At 33.9% G+C, this 23,003-nt stretch overlaps 1 protein-coding gene across 2 annotated transcripts in view; it reads right to left on the bottom strand.

Annotated features, from left to right (window-relative positions):
- LOC110022926 (BTB/POZ and MATH domain-containing protein 3-like) overlaps positions 1 to 18,144 on the bottom strand; it is a 42,125-nt gene extending 23,981 nt beyond the window's left edge. Inside the window, exons 1-2 of one of the 2 annotated variants that reach the window (XM_020722088.1) lie at positions 17,321 to 18,144; positions 14,344 to 14,692 (exon numbers count right to left, since the gene is read on the bottom strand). In XM_020722088.1, coding sequence (XP_020577747.1) covers positions 14,344 to 14,692; positions 17,321 to 17,718 — 747 coding nt within the window. In that variant the 5' untranslated portion in view covers positions 17,719 to 18,144. The remainder of the gene's footprint in view (positions 1 to 14,343; positions 14,693 to 17,320) is intronic. The other variant, XM_020722087.1, reaches the window with a different exon arrangement.
- Between the last annotated feature and the right edge of the window lie 4,859 nt (positions 18,145 to 23,003).

Here is a 23,003-nt window from a genome sequence, read left to right as displayed (position 1 = left end):
CAAATAAATTAAAATTATGGGAGAGTGATTAAACATATGTTAGGATGTGATACAAAAATTTTTCAAAACCAGTTTGGATTTATGTTGGACAAGTCTAGTATGGACGCTAGACATTTCTTGAGAGGTATGATGGAAAATTACAGAGTAATTTGGATTTACATATAATTTTTGTTGATTTAGAAAAAACTTATGAGAAGGTTCCAAGAGAAGTTCTTTGATAAGTTCTTTAAAAGAAAGGTGTTGATATGACTTATATTCAAGCGATTAAAGATAAGTATACTAGAGTTGTTACTTGGGTTCTAACAGAAGACGGATTGACCAAGTATTTTACTATTCAGTTGGATTACATTAGGAATTGGCTTTAAGCCCATATCTTTTTGTTTAGTTATGGATGTTCTAACTAAACATTTACAGGACGATGTACCTATATGTTTTTTAATGAAGATATTCTTCTTGTGGAAAGAGTTCAAAAAAATATTTAAATACAGAGGTTAGTTTTAGAGACTAAAAGCTTTCGTTTTAGTAAATCTAAATCTGAATACATGGAATATAATTTTAATAGTAGTAGATCTAGTGGCAGGATTGTAACAACGGGTGATCAATTATTAAAAGAAGTTAACGTTTTATATGTCTCAGGTCTATTGTTCAAGGTGATGGTAATATAGATGGGGATGTTATTAGTAGAATTCAAGCTGGATGGTTGAAGTGGAGGAATGCATCGGGCCACTTATGTTATAGCGCTTAAACTTAAGGGAAAATTTTATAAAATATAGTGAAACTTGCAATGCTTGCCCAGAATGTTGGCATATAAAAGAGAAGCGTAAACTTAAGTGTTGTTGAGATGAAAATATTCAGGTGGATGTGTGGCCTTACACTTAAAGACAAAATGAGAAACGAATATATTCGTGAAAGGGTTGGTGTAGCTCCAATGACAAACAATATTAGAGAGAGTCGCCTAAGATGGTTTGGTCATACTAAACGTCGACCATCTAATGATCTAGTTAGGAGAGTAGATGTTCTAGATTTTACTTATATTAAGAAAGGCAGAGGTAGACCTAAAAAAACTTGGGCATATTGATAAAAAATTATCTTAATTTACTAAAATTAATGAAAATAAGACACTCAATAGGACACAATAGAGAAAAAGGACTCATATAGCCGACCCCACATAGTGGGATAAAAGCTTTTTGTTGTTTTTGTTGTCTTATATGTGAAATCCAGACACATGCAAAGGAAAAGAGAAAGTAACGTAGAAACACCAAGAGAGGACCAAACCACGGAACTAGACCCAATTATAAAAACAAACTACTTGTAAGAAGTTACACAAAGATTGCACACTTCTAAATAGAGGGAGATTTTTGCTCAGACGTTCATAATGAGAATGACGATGAACTAGGCAACAAAGTTAGTAATTGCACCAAATGCAAATAAAATAATGGAAAATGATGGTAGGGAATAATGACAAAGCAAATGGCATCATTTACAGCAAGCATCAACATTACTTGCCGCAGACTTAGACATCAACTTATTGTCAAATGATTGTGATGAGTTGTATCAATCATTAGTGAATGCAATGAGGGATGTTTGGACGACGGTAAATGGTATTGTCATTGTTAGCATGCTACAACAATCTGTGTTTGCTGTTAATGAATGCAATCAGAGCACATCTAGAACTAAATAGGAGCGTTAATATTGTAACCAATACAACAGACCAACTCGAACCCAAAAAGAAGAGTTTTAGTTTGGGTCAACTCATGTAAGATTTGTGACAAGTTTGGGGCAGAATGATAGAAGACCATAAGAATATTCAAATCAGCTGCAGGTCAAGACCAAAACTTAATCAACCTAGTAAATGGATTTGCTATCACTTCATTAAAAGTTCACTTCTAATGACAAAATTAGCTTAGTTTTTTTCAGGATAGCATATGCAAATTAGGTAATCAAGCCCACTTTGTTGGGTTAACATCAATTTGACATGACTTGCTTGCTTCTTGTGTTGGGTTGGGCCGATTTTGCATTAATTTGAACTGAATATGGATCAAAATTTTCAAGCCGTTTCATAACCAAAATAGATTCAAATCAACTCAAATTCAGTCTTTCGGGTTGAACCACCCTTGTTAACATGAATTAACAACTTAATTCCACGCCTACCGGGACTCAACACAAACTCCAAAACCTGTCTAGGAATTAATCGCCTCATTTAGAGCTTGTTTTGAGTCTGTTTTGGTCAAATAACTGAACTCATTGTCTATGTTTGTTCATGTAACCGTTAGTTGGTCCAAAAATAACCTCATTACCTAGGTAAGCTATCTGATTTGCTCTGGGATTGGGAATAAATCAGGAGTAAAGCCAAAACTCCATTGATTGTGGCCATTCTTTGGCGTTAACATTAATGCTTACTCGAGATCAAGAGCACAGCTTCTTTTTTATGATATATATACCTTTTCATCCTTACTCCACTTCTTGTTGGGTTGTGTATCTAGTCCCTAAAGTTATCTCCATAAAAATTGCAGAGAAACAAACTTTATGTTACAACACCTGAATTATGAGAGTGAATTCTTCCTTGCTATATGGATAACTTTGGAAAAAACTAATATCACAAAACCTTACCGCATGGCAAAATTCACCAATGTATAAAAAGCCCGCTTAGGATTGTTGGCCATCTATCTACTAAATGATTATAGTCCTGACGAGAAATTGATTCCACAAGGATGGAAGAAGAAACCCCTCAAACCATTGGTTTAAGGTCTTCTTGCTAATCATAGTCTTCCATGAAGGGCCTAAACCCGCCAACGGTACAAGAAAACTTCATGGATGGTTGGTTAGTAAACTCGATGGTTACATTATCTCATGTGGAATTGAGTTAAATTCCATAAATTATCAGTTGAACTCTTGTTGCAATTGGAGACATGAAATTCAGTCAAGGTTCCTGAATCTTGGACCAAGTCAAAGGGAACGAAAGTAAAAGAACTATTATAGATTTACAGTAAGAGTTGTGATGATTCTAATCTCAAAATAATGAATTCACCTTTCATTGATCATCTCAAAGGTGACCAATATGACCTTGTTAGGATATAAAATGAAGAAATAAGAAAGCTTACAATGGTCTAAAAAATTCTTTGAGGAACAATTGCATAAGCAGAATGTCTTCACGGAATGTTGGATTTCACAATAATTCCTTTGAATCTCTCCTCATGGCCACCGTTTGGAAGTTAATGAATCAACATCATAATATGAAGTTGTCAGAGCTAAAACCAGAAAAATCTGTCTCAGGATTGAAGTTAAGGTTCACTTAAGCAGGAAGAAATTGCCTCTGTTGCCTGCAATCCTTGATGGGAGTTTAAGAACTTATGGGCGAAAAACATAATAATTGCTACGAGAGTACTCTGTTAACTTTTTTTAATTCAAAGGATTGATATTGCCAAGATTTTCTTGATGATTGGATGTTCACAAGTGTCTAGCAAAGTTGGCTTGCTGATAAAGCAAACTTATGCATTGCAGCGGGGGCATGAACCAATATTGCATGAGTTGGCAACATATTTGCATAGAAGTTCAGGTGAAAAAGCTAAATGAGTAGTTGCAAGTAACAAGAATAACTAAAGAGTGGATGTTGAAGGGCATGTGTGGTTAGGCAATGCGATCCACATAAAAATAGAACTCCAAAGCATATAAAGTGGTGCAAGCGAATATGCCAAATAAAGAGTAGGTGTCAAAGAACCTAAGTAGGTAAAAGCAATGTGAATAATTGATGATTGGACGCCAAAGTTAAATTGAATTTGTACAGGTGACATGAGCGATAGAGGATGTGATGATGAAGATGCATGTAAAGGTACAGAAAATATGGCCGGCATTAAAAGCAAACAATGAAGTTGCATGTAAGGCGCAATATGTGTAGATAGCTTAACAATGGGCAATGGGGTAAGATGTAGAGATGTGGCCACAAGTTTGACATAATAATGAATGTCAAAGTCATATGTATGATTGAAGGAGATGTGGTTGACTTGAAAAGAAGGCAAAGAAACTGCAATGTAGTGGTCTTGGGGGCTTGATTAAGAAGAAAACTCTTAAATTGCATTAACTAGTGCAAGCGATGCAAGTTAGAAGGGATACAAGGTTTATATATAGAGATACATGAAATGTGGATGATGAAAGTGTGAGCGATGATGTATGCATACAGGTGTAGGAATTGTGCCTGACTTAACAATGGGCGACAAACCACATGTAGGAGTGCAAGCCTGACAACGAGCAAAAGAGTGAACATACAAGCCATAATAAATGGTGCGAACAATGTGAATCACTACAGAAAAAACAAAAAAGATGCAAGTAATAGTGAAGTCAACAATGTCAGCTGAAATCAAGTGATGAAGTTAAATGAAAGGTCAAAGCAACATGGCAAGTTTAAAAGCAGGCATCCAAGCTATGGGTGGTAATATAGGTTGAGCATGGTCAACTGTAGAGACGAATTAGATGCGGGTGCAAGTGGCACGATCAATTAAAGAGCCGACAATCAAGCCACATTGATGCGGAGCTCCCTAGGGGTTTTAACTGGATGGATAAGCCCAACCGGTTCAACCAAGTGGGGAGCAAGGTGCGCCGGTCCAGGTTTATAGGCTAAGGTTGCCGCCCTAGGAGGGGCCGCCTCCTTCAAGTTATCTACAATATATATGTTATGTTATTGTCATTAGGGTTCAGTTTTGGTGAGACCATTGTTTGGACAGCTACCGATGTCCCCTATTACTTTTCTAGGGCTGTATCCGAGACCACTGTTTGGACAGCACCTATAACTTGGACAGCTCCGGTTATTTCTCTCTTTGAGGTAGTGTTTATTCTAGATTCTTCCATCCACCACAATCTCCCTTCCGTTGCCGCTGATGCCGTACTGATTGCAGTCTGCCAAGGACAGCCACTCTGCTGCCTTCTGCAACCCCCAAACGCATCCTCCTTACAATTGCCAACCACCAAGCAGCCCACGTTTGTAGCGCTGGTCAGTCGTTCCTGCTGGCTCCCTTTTTCCCCGTGCCTGCCTGCCCACCTATGATAGTCACGATTGTTTTCTACTAATGCCCTCACATCCTACAGCATCCAGCCAACCCTTCCCACCTCCGATCCAAACCTCCAGCCGCCCAGAACCTTCTGCAGTGACTGTTGCTGCAGCAGTAGTCTTTCCAACTGCAGCCGCCTGGGCTGCAGCAATCCAAGAACACCTCCGTCGTGTCCCTTACTGCAACACAACCGCCTCCGGATACACTTATTTTTTTAGCTTATTATTGTATTTCTCTCTCCAAGTGTGTTAGATTTTAATCACATATTTGAATTCAGCAATAGTATTTGTTTTCTGGTTTTTGTTTGGCTTCGCTATGGTATCACACATGAACTAGGGCGTGATGTTAGGTAAGGAAAAGGTGAAGAAGCTGCATAAAAATATATTTGATGTGACCAACTAAGATCAAAGTTGCATGTAGCAATTCAAGTGATCACATCACCTAAGGATTGAGAGAGAAAGTTGAAAGTTTATGTGGGCTTAGGGTAGCAAACTTAAGAGCAAACACTGTAGTAATGCAATCACATAAGAAGCAAAGATCAAAGTTGTCTGCAGTTGTGTAGCAAAGTCAATTGAAAAGCAAGCAGCGAACTTACAAGAAAGGAGCAAGTAATGTGACCAACTTAAAAGCATAAAATGAAGCTGCATTTAAAAATGCAAGTAGAAGCGAAGATGAAGTAAGCATTTTAGGCTAAAAAGAAAGCAACATGTATAGAAGTAGGTGCTCAAAATGAAATTGCATGTAAAGGTACATCGAAGAGAGTAATAAAGCTGAATACAGAGATCAGAGGTGCGAGTGACACAATTAATAGGAGACGGCAAAGAAGCTACGTGACAGAATGCTAGCTATCAAGTAACAAAAAGTGCAAGTACTGAAATTGCATGAAAAGGTGCAAGCAATATGAATAATCAAGGAGTAGCCGTTGAGCTGGTGTAGAGTAATTTAAGTTATAATATTGACTAAAGATCAAGTGATGAGAGTGCATGCAAAGGGGAAGTGTGTTACAGCTTAAGAACGGACAAAAATGCTGCATGAAATGATGTAATGCAATCAACTAAGAACCAAACATCAAAGACGCATGCAGTAGTGCAAGAAATAAAGCCGATCAAGGAGCAAGCAAAGTGGCCATGTCACTAAATATCGCACAAAACTATGCGTGATATGTGGTGACATGGGAACAAATAATGAAGTTGTATGGTGAAAGCAAAGTGATGCATTGACGAGTTGCCAACAAAGCTGCAATAAGAGCAATAAGAATGTGGTCAACCAAAACATTGACGTTGAAGCTCATACAACAGCGCAACTGATCATATTGGCTAATAAATAAACAATAAAGATATAAAAGAGGTGGATGCAAAGTGATCGAATGAGGAATGAAAGCCAAAGTACAAGAAATAATGCAAGTCACAATGCGTTCTCAGGAAGAAGTGACAAAACAACAAATTTGATCCCTACATAAAAACATCAGTTTTTGGTAGTTTAAACGGCTTTGAAAATTTTGGTGTCCAAAATAAATTATTCTAACAAAATATTAAATTAAAAAATATCTAATATTTTATTAGTTTGAAAGTTTAATAATTCAGATAGATATAGTCAATACAAATACAAATTACAATTAATTGATATGACTACTATTTAGAATATCCAATACTTCTTATAATTTCATTGCAAAACCACTTTTATTCCCATTCTTAATTTTTTCGTCATCAACCCTGCCCAAAAAATTGTAAAGTATTCATTTAGAAAGTAAATAAGCAAACCATTTAGATTAACAAGTGGATGCTTTGCTTGAATTGAATTGTCATTGAAGTTGCTAAATGGAAACTATATAGCACAAATGCAAATCCTAAAAGCTTGGTTGGAGAATAAAGTCACCTTTTGTCTCATGGTCCATTTCACAAACTAAAAAAACGCATGGAATTTTATCTCTTATGAATCAATGCTGATTTGAAATTTGCACTGTTGAGCTATTTAAGGCAATGCGCAAAACCTTGGTATATGAAACATGACTCAGAGGAACGAACTTAATGTAATATTTTAGGCGATAATGTCAATAAAAGAGTGAACAACAAAAATGCAAGAAGAGGTGCAGGTGACACAATCGGATGAGTGAATGTTGAAGTTGTATTAAGTTTGAAGGATATGATGATAACCAAGTAGCATGCGATGAAGATGCATCTCTAACGTCCTCTAGAGATTGATGATAGAAAATGCTGAAGCACATACCATCATAGTTGAATTTGAAGTATAAGATAGGCGAAACATACCATCACTGTTGTCTTGCGATCACAAATAGAAATGGCTGGAGTAACAGAAGCATTCTGTGAAGCTGCTGTTGATCAGCATTATTTTTTATTATTGTGCATATGATTCGAATTTGATCATGCTATTTTTTTGAAAGAGATGAGCTTGCTAGATGTCTACAGGCATAAAGACTACTTGTAGGTAACTTTTTTGAGGCTGCATTGTACTTGGTAAGCAAATTATGACGTGTGCATACCTTGTCATTGTCGTAAATCAATGGATGCAAATAGATTTTCAATAGATGATACCTAACTATTTCATGTTAAAACTTAAAAGATAATTTCTTATATTGAAAAAGTTCACACTTAACTTCACAATTTGAACATAAGATGAAAAAAAAAAAAATTCTATCACGAGATCCATTGAAGAAAACAAAAGAAAAAAAAGGAGAAAATGGTGAAGAGCCATCAGATCAAAAAAGTGCTAGGTAAGAAAGAACATAAGCCACGGATTCATTATTTATAAAGAAATACCTCTCCCACAAATTCACATACAAAAAAGAAAAGAAAGAACCTGTGGATTGCTCCTTTAGTATCAAATAATAATTCCAAAATAGATCAAACGAAGGGATATCTAGGGGTGGTTTATTTGTGTTAGTTATTGCAATAATTTATTTGCTTTCTATTTCTATTTTGTTTGTGCCCACACACTTATGAAAAAAATGAACAGTCCAAACTTTTGTAGCCACTAATTTCAACATGATATCATTCCGTGGTTAATTTTTTCTGCTTCTCACCTTTGTTCTCTCTGCTCTCTCTTATATCTTTATCGTTGGCCTTCCCTTATATCTCTGCTCTCTCTTAGTTTGTTTGACTTCCCTTCCAAGCAACCGACAATCATGAATACCGAAAATTAAACTAAAGGAGAACTCCATGGTCTTCAAGTCTCGTATCGTTTGAATGAGGGAAATTAATTAAAATGGTCGAAAATTATGAAAACTTTTCTAAAAGAAAAAAAAGAAAAATCAAACATCTTGTGGATTTACCTCTGAAATCGAAATACCAAAAGTTCATATTCTAGGAATAAACATATTAAATGATCATAACATGGTTATGAAAATGCATGATGTGGGAATTAGTGCACCATACATGTTCCTATCTACCACAAAAGAATTTTGAGAAGTTATCAAAGAAATTTACTCAGAAGTAAAAAATAATGCACTCATCTAAGAGATAAATCGAAACTATTCATTATCAAGCAAGATAACATTCAAGTCATTGAATATTTTGAGAACAAAAAATTTTAGTTGTGTGAACTAGATTCAATGTTTTTAAAAGTGTGCTTCACCCGCAAAGCGAAGAGAAGCGCATTATGCCCACTTCGCTTTCATAGGTTACCTGTGTGAGAAGCGTTGAGCGAAGTGGTCGCTCTGGTTTGTTAGTGAGAGGAAATAAAGGGTAGTTGATTCTTTGGTCGAGTGTTTGAAGGAGCGCAAGGAGTCGCGAGAGAGCACAGGGGAGGAAGCAAATACCTCTTTGGTCTCGTGTTTGAGAGGAGCACAAAAGAGCTCTTTGACTTCGGCCTAAGGCTCAAGATGGGCAAGCTTCACAGCATGATTCTTGAAGAGCCAACTGCCATGCAATCTTTCCCTATTCGACTTCAAGAGGGGGAGCCTCCCAACATTTGATAGCAGGGAGCGGCCAAGCCTGCCTTCCCTAAACCTGTGAGATGCGATGCAATCTTCCCTGTTCAACTTCGAGAGGGGGAGAACCAACCAACTTTTGACAACAGGGAGCGGGAGCAAACCTGATATGTCGAACCCGTAAGACGCCTAACTTGCCTTGTTGAACCGGCCCTTCGATCGAAGCAATAAGTAAATCATAAATAGTTATATTTTCTTAGGTAATGAGGGTGAACTAAAAAAGACTAGATTTTAGGCCAAATTTTAAATTTTAATTAATAATAAAATATTTTGATTCTTTTTTAAGTTTCAAAAGAAATAAAATTATTTTTTTTTATCCCATTCTTTTCTATTTATATTAATTTTTAAGTCATACTTTATGTTTTAGAGTTGTTAATGAATTTATTTATACATTAATAATTTTGCATAAATTATTAGCGCTTTGGTTGATAAAAGCATCGTTTTGCTTTGCGTATTACACGCTTAAAGCAAAATAAAGTCATGTGCATTGCATTGCGCTTTGATAACAGTAACTAAATTTTACCAATATCTCAAGATAATATAATTTATAAAAAGAAAAAAAACTATTTGAGTTTCTTGCTTGACTCAATATGCCTTTGATCAATTTTGAATACACATTTTAAGTAGAAAAAATCTCAATTCTCTAAATGAGATTTTATCTTTTGTATGAGCTAAAGAAAGAAAAAGAATTATGATGTGATGTTCAATAATTTGGTTTATGAAACATCAGTCATAAGGACTAATAAACATTAATATAGGTGATTAGCTAACGTAGATCCCTATCAAAGAAAAACAAAAGCCTGGTCTCAAAGGCAATCTATGGTGCAACTAGTACAAGAAGAACGGCCAAATAAAAAAGAATATCTAAAACTACATAAAAAAATCCTAAAACTATATTTTGAAAAAAGATACTCAAACAAACATGTTTGCTTGTGGAATTAGAACCAACTTAGAAGAAACAAACAACCTTAGAAATTTCCTCAACTCCTTAGAAAAATCTTTCGAGGCAAGCACTCTCGCTCAAAATGAAATCACTCTAACTCCATGTTTTTAATGCCTCAAATAATTCTCAAACATGAATCCACACACCACATGCCAAATCTTATAAATTTTTTTCAAATGTACAAACTCTGCCCCAATAATAAAAATATTAAAGTAGCAAATATTTGCCTAATAATTGTACCAGGTTAAGAAGATATTTCCTATTTCTCTCACATTTACCTTCAATAATGTTCTACATATCTCTCACCTTATAATAAATTTTCTACCAATCTATAAAATCACTCAACAATATAACTATAAGGCACATTATTTATTTATAATTATGTATTTCCAGATCTCACCAAAGAGAAGACGACTGGGCCAGCTAGAGAAAAAGGATTGGTTATACTTTCTTAACAGCAAGAATCACTTGTTAATTTTCTTTCATCTCCACTTTGAATACAAAAATCATTTAGGAACAGCATGATATACTAAGTCATTTCTCTTTTAAAACCGTACAATGTATGTTTTCTTCTCTTATTTTAAATGTTAACATTACCGAATTTCATTACAAGACTTATGAAATCGCAAAGCGTCATGCTTATTTTCTTGAAAGTGGTTCTAAACTATCTTCTTTATTTATGTTAATTCACTCCAATATTAGGGGACCTTAAAAAATTTCAAATATTTATGAAGCTAAATGATTTATTATCTTTAGTGATGATAGCACTCAAAAGTTTAATGCACACAAAAAAAAATTCGTTGAGATAATCTTGTGGTTATTTTAATTAGATTTTATCTTTCTTTTTCAATAAAGAAAATATCAACAAAAAAATTTTTTGTCCCGACACTCCAACAGAAATGAGGTGGTAGAAAGGAAAAAATACACGTATTCTAGAAGCCACTGCAAACTTTCTTTTCTAAAATCATATTTAAATATGATATTGGGTATATGCAGCTCTAATTGCCACATATCTAATCAACAAAATGTCGTCAAGAAAAAATCAAGTTCAAAAGAGCACAGAACTACCTTATGATTTTTTTTCCTACAAACAACTTCTCAAAAATCCCTCAAAAAATATTTAAGCGCATTCTTTATATCCACATCTACAAACAACATCGAGATAAGCTTGATCCTAGAGCACTCATATATTTTTATAGGTTATTCCTCCACTTAAAAAGAGTATTAAGTGCTATCATCCAACAACCAAAAAAGCTTCACTTCATAAGAACTCACATTTAATGAAAAATATAAATATATATATTTTTTTTCAATTAAGCTCACCTTAAGGGATAGAATGACCAATTAAAAGATAAGTATGATGAGATCAATTTCGTCCATCTTGAAATTCCAACCACACAAACTCTAATAGCTATTACCCAGTAAGTCCATACAAGGAGCAATAAGTCCAGCCAATATTTTCAAAGAGTTTAAGATTCCAAATTATCATCAGGTAATAATGATTAACCTATAGAGAAACATTCAACATTGTATCCCATTTCCTAGTACACATCTCTTCAAAATTTGTCTCAAAGACAAAGTCTCCCCCACAAACATTATCTCCAACTCTATTAAAATACTTCAAAACCTATTTGAGCCACTAAAAAATAAGAATTTAATTCGTAAAATGAGAAAAGATATTAAAAAATCACACTTGGGATGTCGTTGACTTACCAAAGAGGAAAAAACTATGAGATGAAAATATATTTCTTCAATAAAATACATCATTGATGGACACTTGAGCGATACAAAATAAGATTAATTACCAAAGGATGGCTCAATCCTAAAGAATTGACTATCAAGAAACATTCGCTCATGTTAAAAAAATAAATATAGTCTTGTATTTTAATTTTTCTTGCTGCTAGCTTTGAATGAGCCATGTAAAAATATGATGTGAATAAGGTTCTCTTATATAAAGACATTGAATAAGTTTATATGAATACTCCATAAATATTTAATAACTCTTTCACAAAAAAATAGGATATGCATGTTGAGAAAGCACTTTTACATGGACTATGCAACAACAGAAAACATAATGCTATTCATCTCCAATATTTATTTTTTTTTCTTAAAAAAATGAGGGCCTCATTAACTAAATATCGATCAAAGTGTTTAATATGAAGCAAAAGATTATCCAAGTAGGTTACTTCTCGAGCACAAAACAACCAAAAAAATAAAAAACTCAAAATTTTTAATAAAAAATAGCACAAAAAATTAGAGGTCGAGAGTGAACCATATGCACTGGGGGTGCAAATATATTATGGGGGTTCTGTCTAGAGGCAGAAGGTTCAAGAGCACGGTATGGCAAAAGCTATGAAAGAAATAGGGTACCAACAAAGTCAAAAAGATCATATCCTCTTAATTAAATACTCAAATGATGGAAAAATAATAATTCTAATTGTATAAATTGATGATGAAATTGTTATGATAGATGATAACGAAGGAAAAAAAATCACTTAGACATCACTTGCTGAAAAATTTAAAATCAATGAATTGAGAAAACTTAATCAAAATAAAAAATATTTATCTCTCAACAAAAATATATTATGGACCTACTAAGGGAAACAAAGATGACTGATTATAAACTATATAAAGGTGTAACCGAATTAATAAAAAACTAGATAAATGAAAAGGATACAAGAGTGGAAATCGAGTTATATCAAAATTAGGTTAAAAAATAATTTTTCTATCACATAAACGTCCTGACATTACCATTATAATAAGTCTCATAAATAAGTTTATTCACAAATCCAAAAAAACTCCACCTTCGAACTGCTTATACTCTTTAGTTGTCTTAAATCAAGACCAAGAAAAAAATTCTCTTTAAATAATATAATAATCTGCAAGTTAAAGGTTATATTGATGTTGGCAATGCGAGGTTATCCAATACTGCACACTTTTGATAAAAAATCTTATAACACCAAGTAGTAAAAAATAACACGTCGTTTCAAGATCCAGAGTTTAAATCTAATTTAAAGCAATAGCTGAAAAGTTTTGCATACTTTTATGCATTTAAATCATTTTAGAAGATTTAAAAAATAAATGAGCAGAGCTATGAAGATATGTTATAATAATAAATCTGTCATCAGAGCTTAGAATCCTACGCAACATGATTGTACCAAATATGTAAAACTGGATTGGCATTTTATAAAAGAAAAATTAGAAAATAAATTGATTCGCACTCCATATATCCCCATAGGAAAACAACATATTCGACTTAGCAACCGAACAATAAAAAATATTTTAATCAAACTTGAAATGTTAGATCTCTATTAGGTAGTATGAGAGGGAGCGTTTAAGGGCCATCGGATCAAGGGATAAGAAAAATCAAAGGCTACAAATTCATTACTTATAAGGAAATATTTTCCTTATGAATTCATATAAAAAAAGAAAAACAAGAGTCCATAATCCATAGATTGCTCCCTTAAGTATCAATCGGCCATCCTTAAATAAATTACATGGTGGAAAAACTAAGAGCGCTTTATTTTTGTTTTTTATAATAATTATTTATTTTATTTTTATCTCTATGTATTTTGTATATAAATACCAATGGAAAGAATGAACAATCCAAGCTTTTGTAGGAACTTCTTTTCTAAAAGAGTTGGTACAATTGCAAAACCCACTAGATTTTGAATGCCTTCAAAGATTACCCAAGCATTCAAAGAGTTGACACAATTGCAAAACCCACTAGATTTAAATGTATTCAAAGATTACCCAAGCATTTAAAGAGAGACTTCAATAAAAGTTCCTATTTTGATAGCCAAGATCAGATTTATGACGACATTAATACAAAATAAAATAAAAGGAAGTAATAACAAAGCCAACAATATATTTGATTAATGTCAGTCTGCATGGAGGATTTTCTCAGCATTATCATCACAAATGTGTGTCACCTGATGCAGTCCTAATTGTCATATTGTCTTTTGATTGACTTAAATGAGTGCAGCAACCTCAATAACAAGATGTCCAATGATAAATAGAGACAATGAATAGCATGGTTGTTGTCACTTGGATCCGACTTGTTAACATAGAGTAAAAGAATCAACATGAACATCAAAACTTCAGTTAGATTTTCAGATCAGTTGTGAACATCTCAAATTTCTAAAGATGTGAATAAGTAGAAGATAAATAGCTAATACCTAAAAATTGAGCTTTACAAACTAACAAAAGATGAATGCAGCACAAATAAAGTAAATCACTACCTAAGAAAAGGTCTGCAGATTCATACGCTTACTAAAGTAGAAAAAGCCAAGAAAAAGGAAAAAAACTTTAACCAGCCAATAAAATGAATATGCTATATGAAGTTAAGGAAACATAATAAACAAGAACTATATATTTTAAAAGCATTAGTTGAAGCTTAACATGAAGTATACCTTGAAAACGGGAGGTTCTACATCCTCAATTAAAATCTTCTCTACATTTGGATTCCCAATTAGCCCAAAAAAATGTGCTTTAAACACTGGAGAACGAGCAGCAAGAATAAGTTTGTGAGCTTTAAATGTTTCATCACCAACTTCAAAAATGATATCTGAGCCAAGGCCAGATAGAAGTAGCGCCTTAAGAGAATATCCCATATCTGATGGTGGAACAGGAATTGTGAGCTGCTTCACCGTAACAAGCTGGTTCCTGACAACCCCGACGGTGCATTGCATGATCAGACAATCATCTTTAAGATAATCTGATGCCTCCAAGGATGTTCTTCTATAAAATCTTTTGTAACCCCTGATGACATGTCAAGAATAGGCTGAAAATGTCACTAAATCAAAAGCAAAAGACCATTTTATAAGAGCAACAACAGAACAATATATATAACTTAAGATCATCTCAGTACAATCTATAAAAACAACAAAAAAATTGTAGCATTAAGAAGTGACTTCTCTTCTGTACATATTTTTGGAAGGGTGATGAGGACCAATCTTTTTTATCACGAATGAAAATAAAAAACAGCAAAATTCGCAAACATAACACGAGAACAAAATCCATTAAGTAGCAAAACAGGACATACAGAAATAAAAAACATAGGACTTAGCATTGAAAGTAAACAGCAGAAAAGTTACAACAGCAATGAAAAAAACAATGCATCGAGAGGAACAGGGATGGCTCAAACATTGTGATGATCGAGACAAGTGCCAGCAGAAATAAGGAGATATTCAATCTATCTCCTGACCAAGATGAAGATTGGCAGCTCAGCCTAATTGAAAAGCCCTATGGCTTCTTCTTCATGCCTTTATTTCACTTCATTAGCCAGATGGAATCATCCAACAGGTCAAAGCCATCCATCCAGAAGTATTCTGAGATGTGCCATCTTGATCTTCCTCATCATCATCCAACATTATAGGACTTCTAAAACTGAAGCCTACAAGAACAATTATGAAGGTATACCTCTAGGGAAAAGAATTTATGACCAGAATAAAATGGAGTAAGAAATTTAACACCATGTGATCATCGGAGAAGAAGATTTGCTTGAATAATCTACAACTTTCCTTCAATCAGACATGTATGAAGAGGGAAAAAGCAGCAATATTCTAGATTTCTTCAAGCTTGAATACATGCACTATTTCACATGTCAGACATCCTCAATTATTTAAGGATGATCATATTACTACAAATTTTACCTAAGGTTTCCCAAATATTGTGTGTGAGGACAAGTAAAAAAGATATTTCATAATGAAAATAGCAATTTCATATCCCAATCCAAAACTCCCCTATAGATTTTGTATTCATTAATATGCCCATTATTAGTAGGTAAACAGATGAAAAAAAAATTCTAGAAGCTTGCATCCAACCTTTCTTGCAGAAATTATTTACATTAAGATGTTCACTATTAAAAGGTAACCATTAAGATGTCCATTATTAAAGGAACACCGGATGAACTTTAACTTTTGCATTCAAATTCATAAGAAACAATGATATTTTGACTTAGAAACTCCATAATTTTGCAGATTATACTAATAATTGGCAGTAAACCTGCCATTTCCTTGAATCTCTGAACTGTTTTGTTATTGAAAGCAGTACCAAGATATTAGATAAGATGGGACGGAAAGCTTCTCACTCATTAACAAAAGGAGGATCATTAGTAATGGTTACATTAGGATGAAAGTTGATAAAAATTTTTCAAGATTTACATTTTAGTCAGAGTAGATTTAGCTAACATTTATAACCGAAAAAATATGCCACATGAACAGCTTTCCCCCAATTAAAAAAATGAACAGCTTTCCCCCAATTAAAAAAAAAAAAAAACTTACTTCAAGTAATGAGAGGTTCTGGCATCCTTTAGACTGTACACGAACAGGTTTTCATTTTCATTGATTTCTTTAAAGGTTTATGTAACCTGAAATAGTGCCATTCAAGCCCTAGAATGTAATGAAGCAGCCTAACCATTGCATTTGTATAAAGACTTCCTTTGAAGTGCCTTCTAATTTATCATTTGAGAGTAGGACAACATCTCAAAGCTGCATTTCTTATATCTCCCTTCTTATGCATGATAAATCCAAAAGATTAGAAGCATCACACCTAATTATCATTTTAGCTTCTAAAAATATTGACTAATAATTCACAATATTAAAACCGTAAAATTGCATATTATCTACCCAACATTTATTCTACTAATCCTAAATCATTTCTTTTATCAACACTTTTATCATTATTTTAAGTTTCAATTTTTCACTAGAAGTCTCACAAGTAAAAACTATGTCATTTGCAAAAAGTATACACTAAAACATGTCACCTTAAAGGCAAGAGAAATATTAAAAAAAAATCTATGTTTTGATTCCCCAAATCAAGACAATGGAATACTATACCACATGCACACATGCTGGCATCTCCTAAGCTTTGTGCTTGTTAAAGTTAGCCCCACGCTAGTCCCTAGCTCCCTTAAGTTCTCTTGTCACATTTTAGTCATTACTTGACAGCAAAAGAATCTACCTTGATATTATGTAAAATCCCTAAACAAATCACAAATGACCAAGCAATGCGACCATGAAAATTATTGTTGAAATGCCATCAAAATCTCCAAATAGCGATTGCATTATCTTCCTTGAACATATGACTCAAAGGAACCCATAAAAAACTTCCTTGAATGCTTAAGGATAGAAAACGGCTTTAAAGTCTCCAAAATTTCCTTGAAAGATTTGAAGGAAATATATTTAGAAGAATTATTCCCTTATTATACCTTATACCTATAAAAAGTGATAGGAAACTTCTCATAAATACAAAGGATCTTCTTCACAACAACAAAAAAATAAGGGGGGGAAACTAATAGTAAAACACCTCTTACGTGTTATAAATAAAAATGTCAAGGCCATACCAGAATTAAAACACTAGTAGAAAAACTAACAGAAGTAAACGCACCACATGCTCCCCCGATACTTGAGAGTGTAAGGGCCGCCCTCCAGCGCCCGATCAAAGTGGCTATGCACCTTGTGATTCCCTTTGCCGCTCTGATCAAGTAATGTGAGCTCGAACAATGCCCTTACGTCTGTTCCCTCGCTGGCAAGCGCAATAAAAACCGAAATATAGAGCGAATTGTCCTCGAGATTCTTCCCGTCTGGATAGAAGTATACAGCCCACTGGTACCCCCCCACCGTAAAAGTATCGCTTGTCATGTACTTCCCTGGCCCCATCCCCTTCGCCAGAGAATACCCCTTGATAACATACCGATGCGAACCATTCACCGATTCGCACACCGACTTGGACCGCGAGACGTTGTCTCCTCCCACGCCTCCAAGCTCTTCCCCTGCCTTTTCCATCTCATCGAAAGTATCTCCAGCGAAAACTAGCTACAATTCGAGCTCTAGAGATCTTATCCAATAGAATCTGGAAGGCATGCGTTTCTAGAATTCCTCAGCCGAGACGCACAGCCTTCGTTCGACGCTGAACTTCACTGCCACAATCGAGCTCCAAGCCGGATGATCCAAATTTTCTCCGTTGACGAGGAAAAAAATACCTTCCAAAATTTTTACCAAACCCTAGACCTAGGACCAACCATTTCTATCAAGATATATGATTCGAATTGCCGAATAGCGAACGCGCCAAGATCAAAAGGCGGCGATGTAGTTACGAGATCAGTGACCAGAATCTTCCCGGAATTGACGATGGCGCCCTTCAGGCAAAGCGAAGAAAGAGGGGAATGGGAGGAGAAGCCGGCGTTGGCCGGTGTTTAAAGATGTGCTTCGAATGCCGATAATAATGAATGAATTCAAAATTTTTGAAATTGTTACTGTATTTTTTTCAAATTCCTTTTAAATATTATTTTTTAAAAAAGTAAATTAGTTTTAAAAAAAATCGGCCAAATTATAAGAAGAAACGCTTTAATAAATCCAATTAGTATAAGAAATATGAATATATTTAAAAAAAAAAAAAGAAGAGGAGATGCACCTGAAGGTAATAGTATTATCCTAATTTTTTTAAGTAGTTATTATATTTATTTAGTTTTATCTTGTATCAATTTATTTCACATTTAATATATTGTTATGTTGTTTTTTTCTTAAAATTATTTGTTACAAAATACTGAAATGTTGCCCTTTACCTAAATATTTTTAATCAACATCATTATTTTTTAGTACTATATTATTATAATGCACATGTTTTAAGTTATGTATGAAATACTGCTTTTTTCTTTGGATAAATTTTTATACCGCATCGATATGATGCCTATAAATTTCTTAATTTCTTTTAATTATTTATGTTATGTTGAAATGTTGTTCGTAATATATTTGAATTATTAATGATGCATCGAAATGTTGAGACAGTCACATAGCGAGAATGAGATGAATTGGTGTTCGTGTAGTCAGGATCCTATCTTACACGTCATTATTAGCTAGCTCCAAATAATTTAGTTTTTTTATGAAATTAATTTAAAGCTCAATGTTGTTTTTTTTTATTTATTTTTATCGTGCAATACTTGTCACATTCATTCCATCCTTATATTAGTAGACATGTTAAGACAATCACGTAGCAAAGTCGCAGAGTATGCACCTAGCTAGATGCTAATACAGACGTATATGAAACAATGAATAGTGGCGCCAGTGACAACTCGAGCTGCCTAGAGACAAACAAGGACTACAGTGTGCGGGATGGTGAGCTAAATACTGTTTTACAAGGACGTGATTTATTGCGTCAATACGCAATGTTAAAATCCATGGTACAGAATAATCAATTAGTGACACCAATTCGAACTACAAAAGAATGGGATGCAGTTGATGATTGGGATGCTCCCATAATTCAAGTGCCCTTACATGGAGTTATTTCATTCTAAATATATTAGATAAGGGAATGATATTTTCAAGTAATGATGCACTTCAATGTGCCCTGAATGGATGGTCGATAACCAATAATGTATAGTACATCGAAACAACTTCAAATAAAATTAGACTTACAGTTCATTGTGTAAATTCTAATCATGAATCGCGTTCGTCTCAGTGGCGTCTATGTGCTACAATAAGTCAACGATTAGGATATGTGTGGAAAGTATTACCACTTGGATTAGACCATACATGTAGTCATCCAATATGTCAACTGGACATCGAAACTGCACTTTAAAGTTCATTTGTCACTATGTTGGTTCAGTTTTAAGGCAATAACTTGACCTATAGCCCATGCTACATCAAATTATGCCACAATTTTATAATTGTACTGGTCAAGAGGTGCTGCCCCATGACCAATAAATTTCATGCACTTGTTGGTAAGATAAATTTAATTTAATATTTATATACAAGTTAAAAAATATTTTTACTTTTCTTATTCATACAGTGTAAAAATCTATAAGGTGAGATCATAAGAACTCTACAAAACATTCAGGTACTCATCGGTATAAAGATGGATGAAAATGTCGTAGTGAGGCTGAATGTTGTGCTGGCCAAGTTGACTGGCAAGCTGCGATGACTTGTTGGGTGACCATCCTAGGGATGTCGTTGAATATCACCATCCCAAACACCATAACATTACATCGAAATTCTATAAGGGGCGGTCTCATGCATAGGCTATGGTGCCACAACGTTGGTTGTACTAGTAATGGTGTATAGATTCTTGTATCAATTTACCACCACGTGAATATGTATGTCATTTTAAGGCCTACATCTTATTATTGATCAAATGTTTGCTAGTTTCAGATAGCTCTAGATCACAAGTATGCATAAAATGTTTACCATTATTAGAAGATATGGATGAATTTAAACAATATTCTTTAGATGGCGCGATTCTACAATTCCTTTATAGAGAATTGAATATGGTTATCAAGCCTTCCCATGCCACGATCAGTGGATGTCGGCATTTGCTTCAAATTTGGGCATGAGAACATTGACATGCTAGTAGACCAACTCTTCATGTTCCAATTCGTCAGAAAATAATAAGCAACTCCCTTGGGTTAAGGTACAAAATTATTTACTCACTTTAAAGTTAAACAAAGTAATTTATTAATTACATTAAATTTTTTCTCATTATTATAAATACAATACAGGTGGAACGAAGAGTGGATACCCGGCGTCCTGATCCTAAATATCATGATGTATAAAGATGAGATTGATGGATTTAGATAAAGTCAGGAATACTAATCATTTTTTAATTAATTTCATAATGTTGACTTAACTATACATGTTATTTAAATTTAATTTATAATCTCATCTACGGGTTATCTGGACACTATATATGGATGTAAATATTACATTATTACATAACTTTTAATTTGGGATAATGAACCTTTGGACTGCACACGTTCCACTAATAAATTGGAAGTATGTTGAGTGACATCTTTAGATCACGTTATGCGTCAGTTCTCAAGCACCCAGTCAATAACCATTGAACTTATCGAAAAGGTTTTTAGAGAGTCAATGGGCGAGATAAAGTATAACTTAATTGAGAACAAGATCATAGTAAATATATTGAGATATGAAATAATCGTCGGGCATTTATTGTGCAAATAAATCTAGGAGAAGGAGAAGGAGATGAAAAATTATATAATTATTTGTAGTGGTATTAGTCTTGTGCTTCCTCTACTTAACGTAACCTAACTCAACCTCCTAAAACTTATTACACACAATCACTAGAAGAGAAAATAGTGGTAATTTTTACGTTTTTTCACTCCTTTATCGCTACTACTATTTTTTTTAATTGCAATGCTCAATAAGAATCCAAAATTACGAATCATACTATTGGATTTCCTTATTCGTATTAAAAACATCGCCGAAAGATATGAAAAGATCGTGGAGCGAGAGCTAGTTCCATAAAACAAGGTTACAACAAAATTCTGGAGCTAACGTGCAGAATGGAAGAATCAGTGCACACTGATTATACATCATTTGATTCGTTTAGTCAACATGATTTTGAGGCAAGGTCGTCTCACAGCACATCAGTTGCGATGAAATTGATGAAGAACTTTAAAAACATAAGTTGCGTCATCGACCATTACAACCGCCGTCTCGATATGCACCCGGCTCAGGCGCTATTCCACCCTGACATACAAGACGAAAGCATCTTTTTCAATTTGTTTAGTTAATTTAATTTGTTTCATTTTGTAAAAATTTAAGTTTCAAATAAATTTTACAAATTTCAAAGTTTTTTTATTTATTTATTTATTTAATTTTTGATTTTTTTAATACAAAAATTAATTACAATTTATTATTTAATGTAAAAAAATTTTAATGTCTTTTTAATGTATATAATAAATAATCATAATATTTATAATGTTATTTAATATATAATAAATATTAAATAAATAAATAAAAAGTTGTGGTGTTTCAACTGTTAATTCCCCTTTTTAACGAGCTCTTTCCTATTATTTACATTTCTCAACCCCCAAAATTTTAATTTCAGAAAGAAACACTTCCGTTCACAAGTCCGTCACCTACTCTCGCGAGCTCATCTCTCCCGCACTCGGCTGCACTCCTTTCCCAGTGACATCTTCTTCTCTGTTCTCTCCCCCTAACTATATTCTCTCTTCAGCCTAATTAATCTACAAAGATCTTTTCAACTTTAACTCTGCGCGGAAACCGAGTTCTTCATCTGGAGGAGGAGCATTAGGAGTAAGATGAAGCAACACTCGGAGAAGGTGCCCAACCCCATGATTTAGGGTATGTTTGGGGCAGTTGCAGCTTATCCAACTTATTCAGATAAGCTGCTGATCTAGATAAGGTATCGATCAACAGCTGATCCAGATAAACTAGCTAGTTGTTTGGTTTGTGTGTTTTAAAAAAAAACTGATTTACAGTTTTTTTTTTTAAATAAATGACCATTTTACCCCTGTGCAGTTGTGTTATTTGCAACAGAACCGTCATGATTATATATTTGATAGTTTAAAACAAAAAGGACTACTTCATAACAGTAAAAAAAAAAATTGATATGCACCTCACTTAAGAGTGAGTACTAAGAAACCTAAAAAAAGAAATCATAAATAGTAAGAAACTTGCTTATAATACCTAATGAGTCAAGTTTTCATAGTTTGCATTGATTAGAAGATTATATGTGATATGATAGTAATAAAGATGCAAAAAGCACCGACCATTCCTGATCAAACTGCTAGGTGTGAATGTAAAAGATTCTAAATACCATATTCGATTTAAAAAAAAAATGTAAGAGATTCTAAATACCATATTCGATTTACAAAATTAATTTTTAAATCGATTAGCGGAAACAAGATAGGATCATACATACCTCCAGCCATAACTTAAACGAACAGAGTCGACACTCACAACTCACACGACAAATTTTCTGTTATAGATCTTCTAAGCTTTTCTCACCCACAACCCGATGGTGCAAATGAAGAGGAGCAAGCTTAGGGACCAAAACAGCAAGCATCACATCTAATTTATAGTACTCTGCCCATCACAGAGTTCAATGGATGTGACCACATTATGAAATGTTACTAAATTCATGTGTTGAACTTAAACACTATATGAACCACATTCTGAAAATTATTTCTCTTAAAAACACCAAAGAATTCCAACGGTTATTGAAATTAATTTGAGAATTTCAATGGGTATTGAAATTAATTTGGGATTTCCAAAGGGTATTGAAATTAATTTGGAATTCCAAAGGGTAT

Source organism: Phalaenopsis equestris, unplaced genomic scaffold, assembly GCF_001263595.1.
Source record: "Phalaenopsis equestris unplaced genomic scaffold, ASM126359v1 Scaffold000203, whole genome shotgun sequence".
NCBI lineage: Eukaryota > Viridiplantae > Streptophyta > Magnoliopsida > Asparagales > Orchidaceae > Phalaenopsis > Phalaenopsis equestris.
Note: the sequence above shows the minus strand (reverse complement) of the source record. Positions and strands in the feature narration are given on the sequence as shown.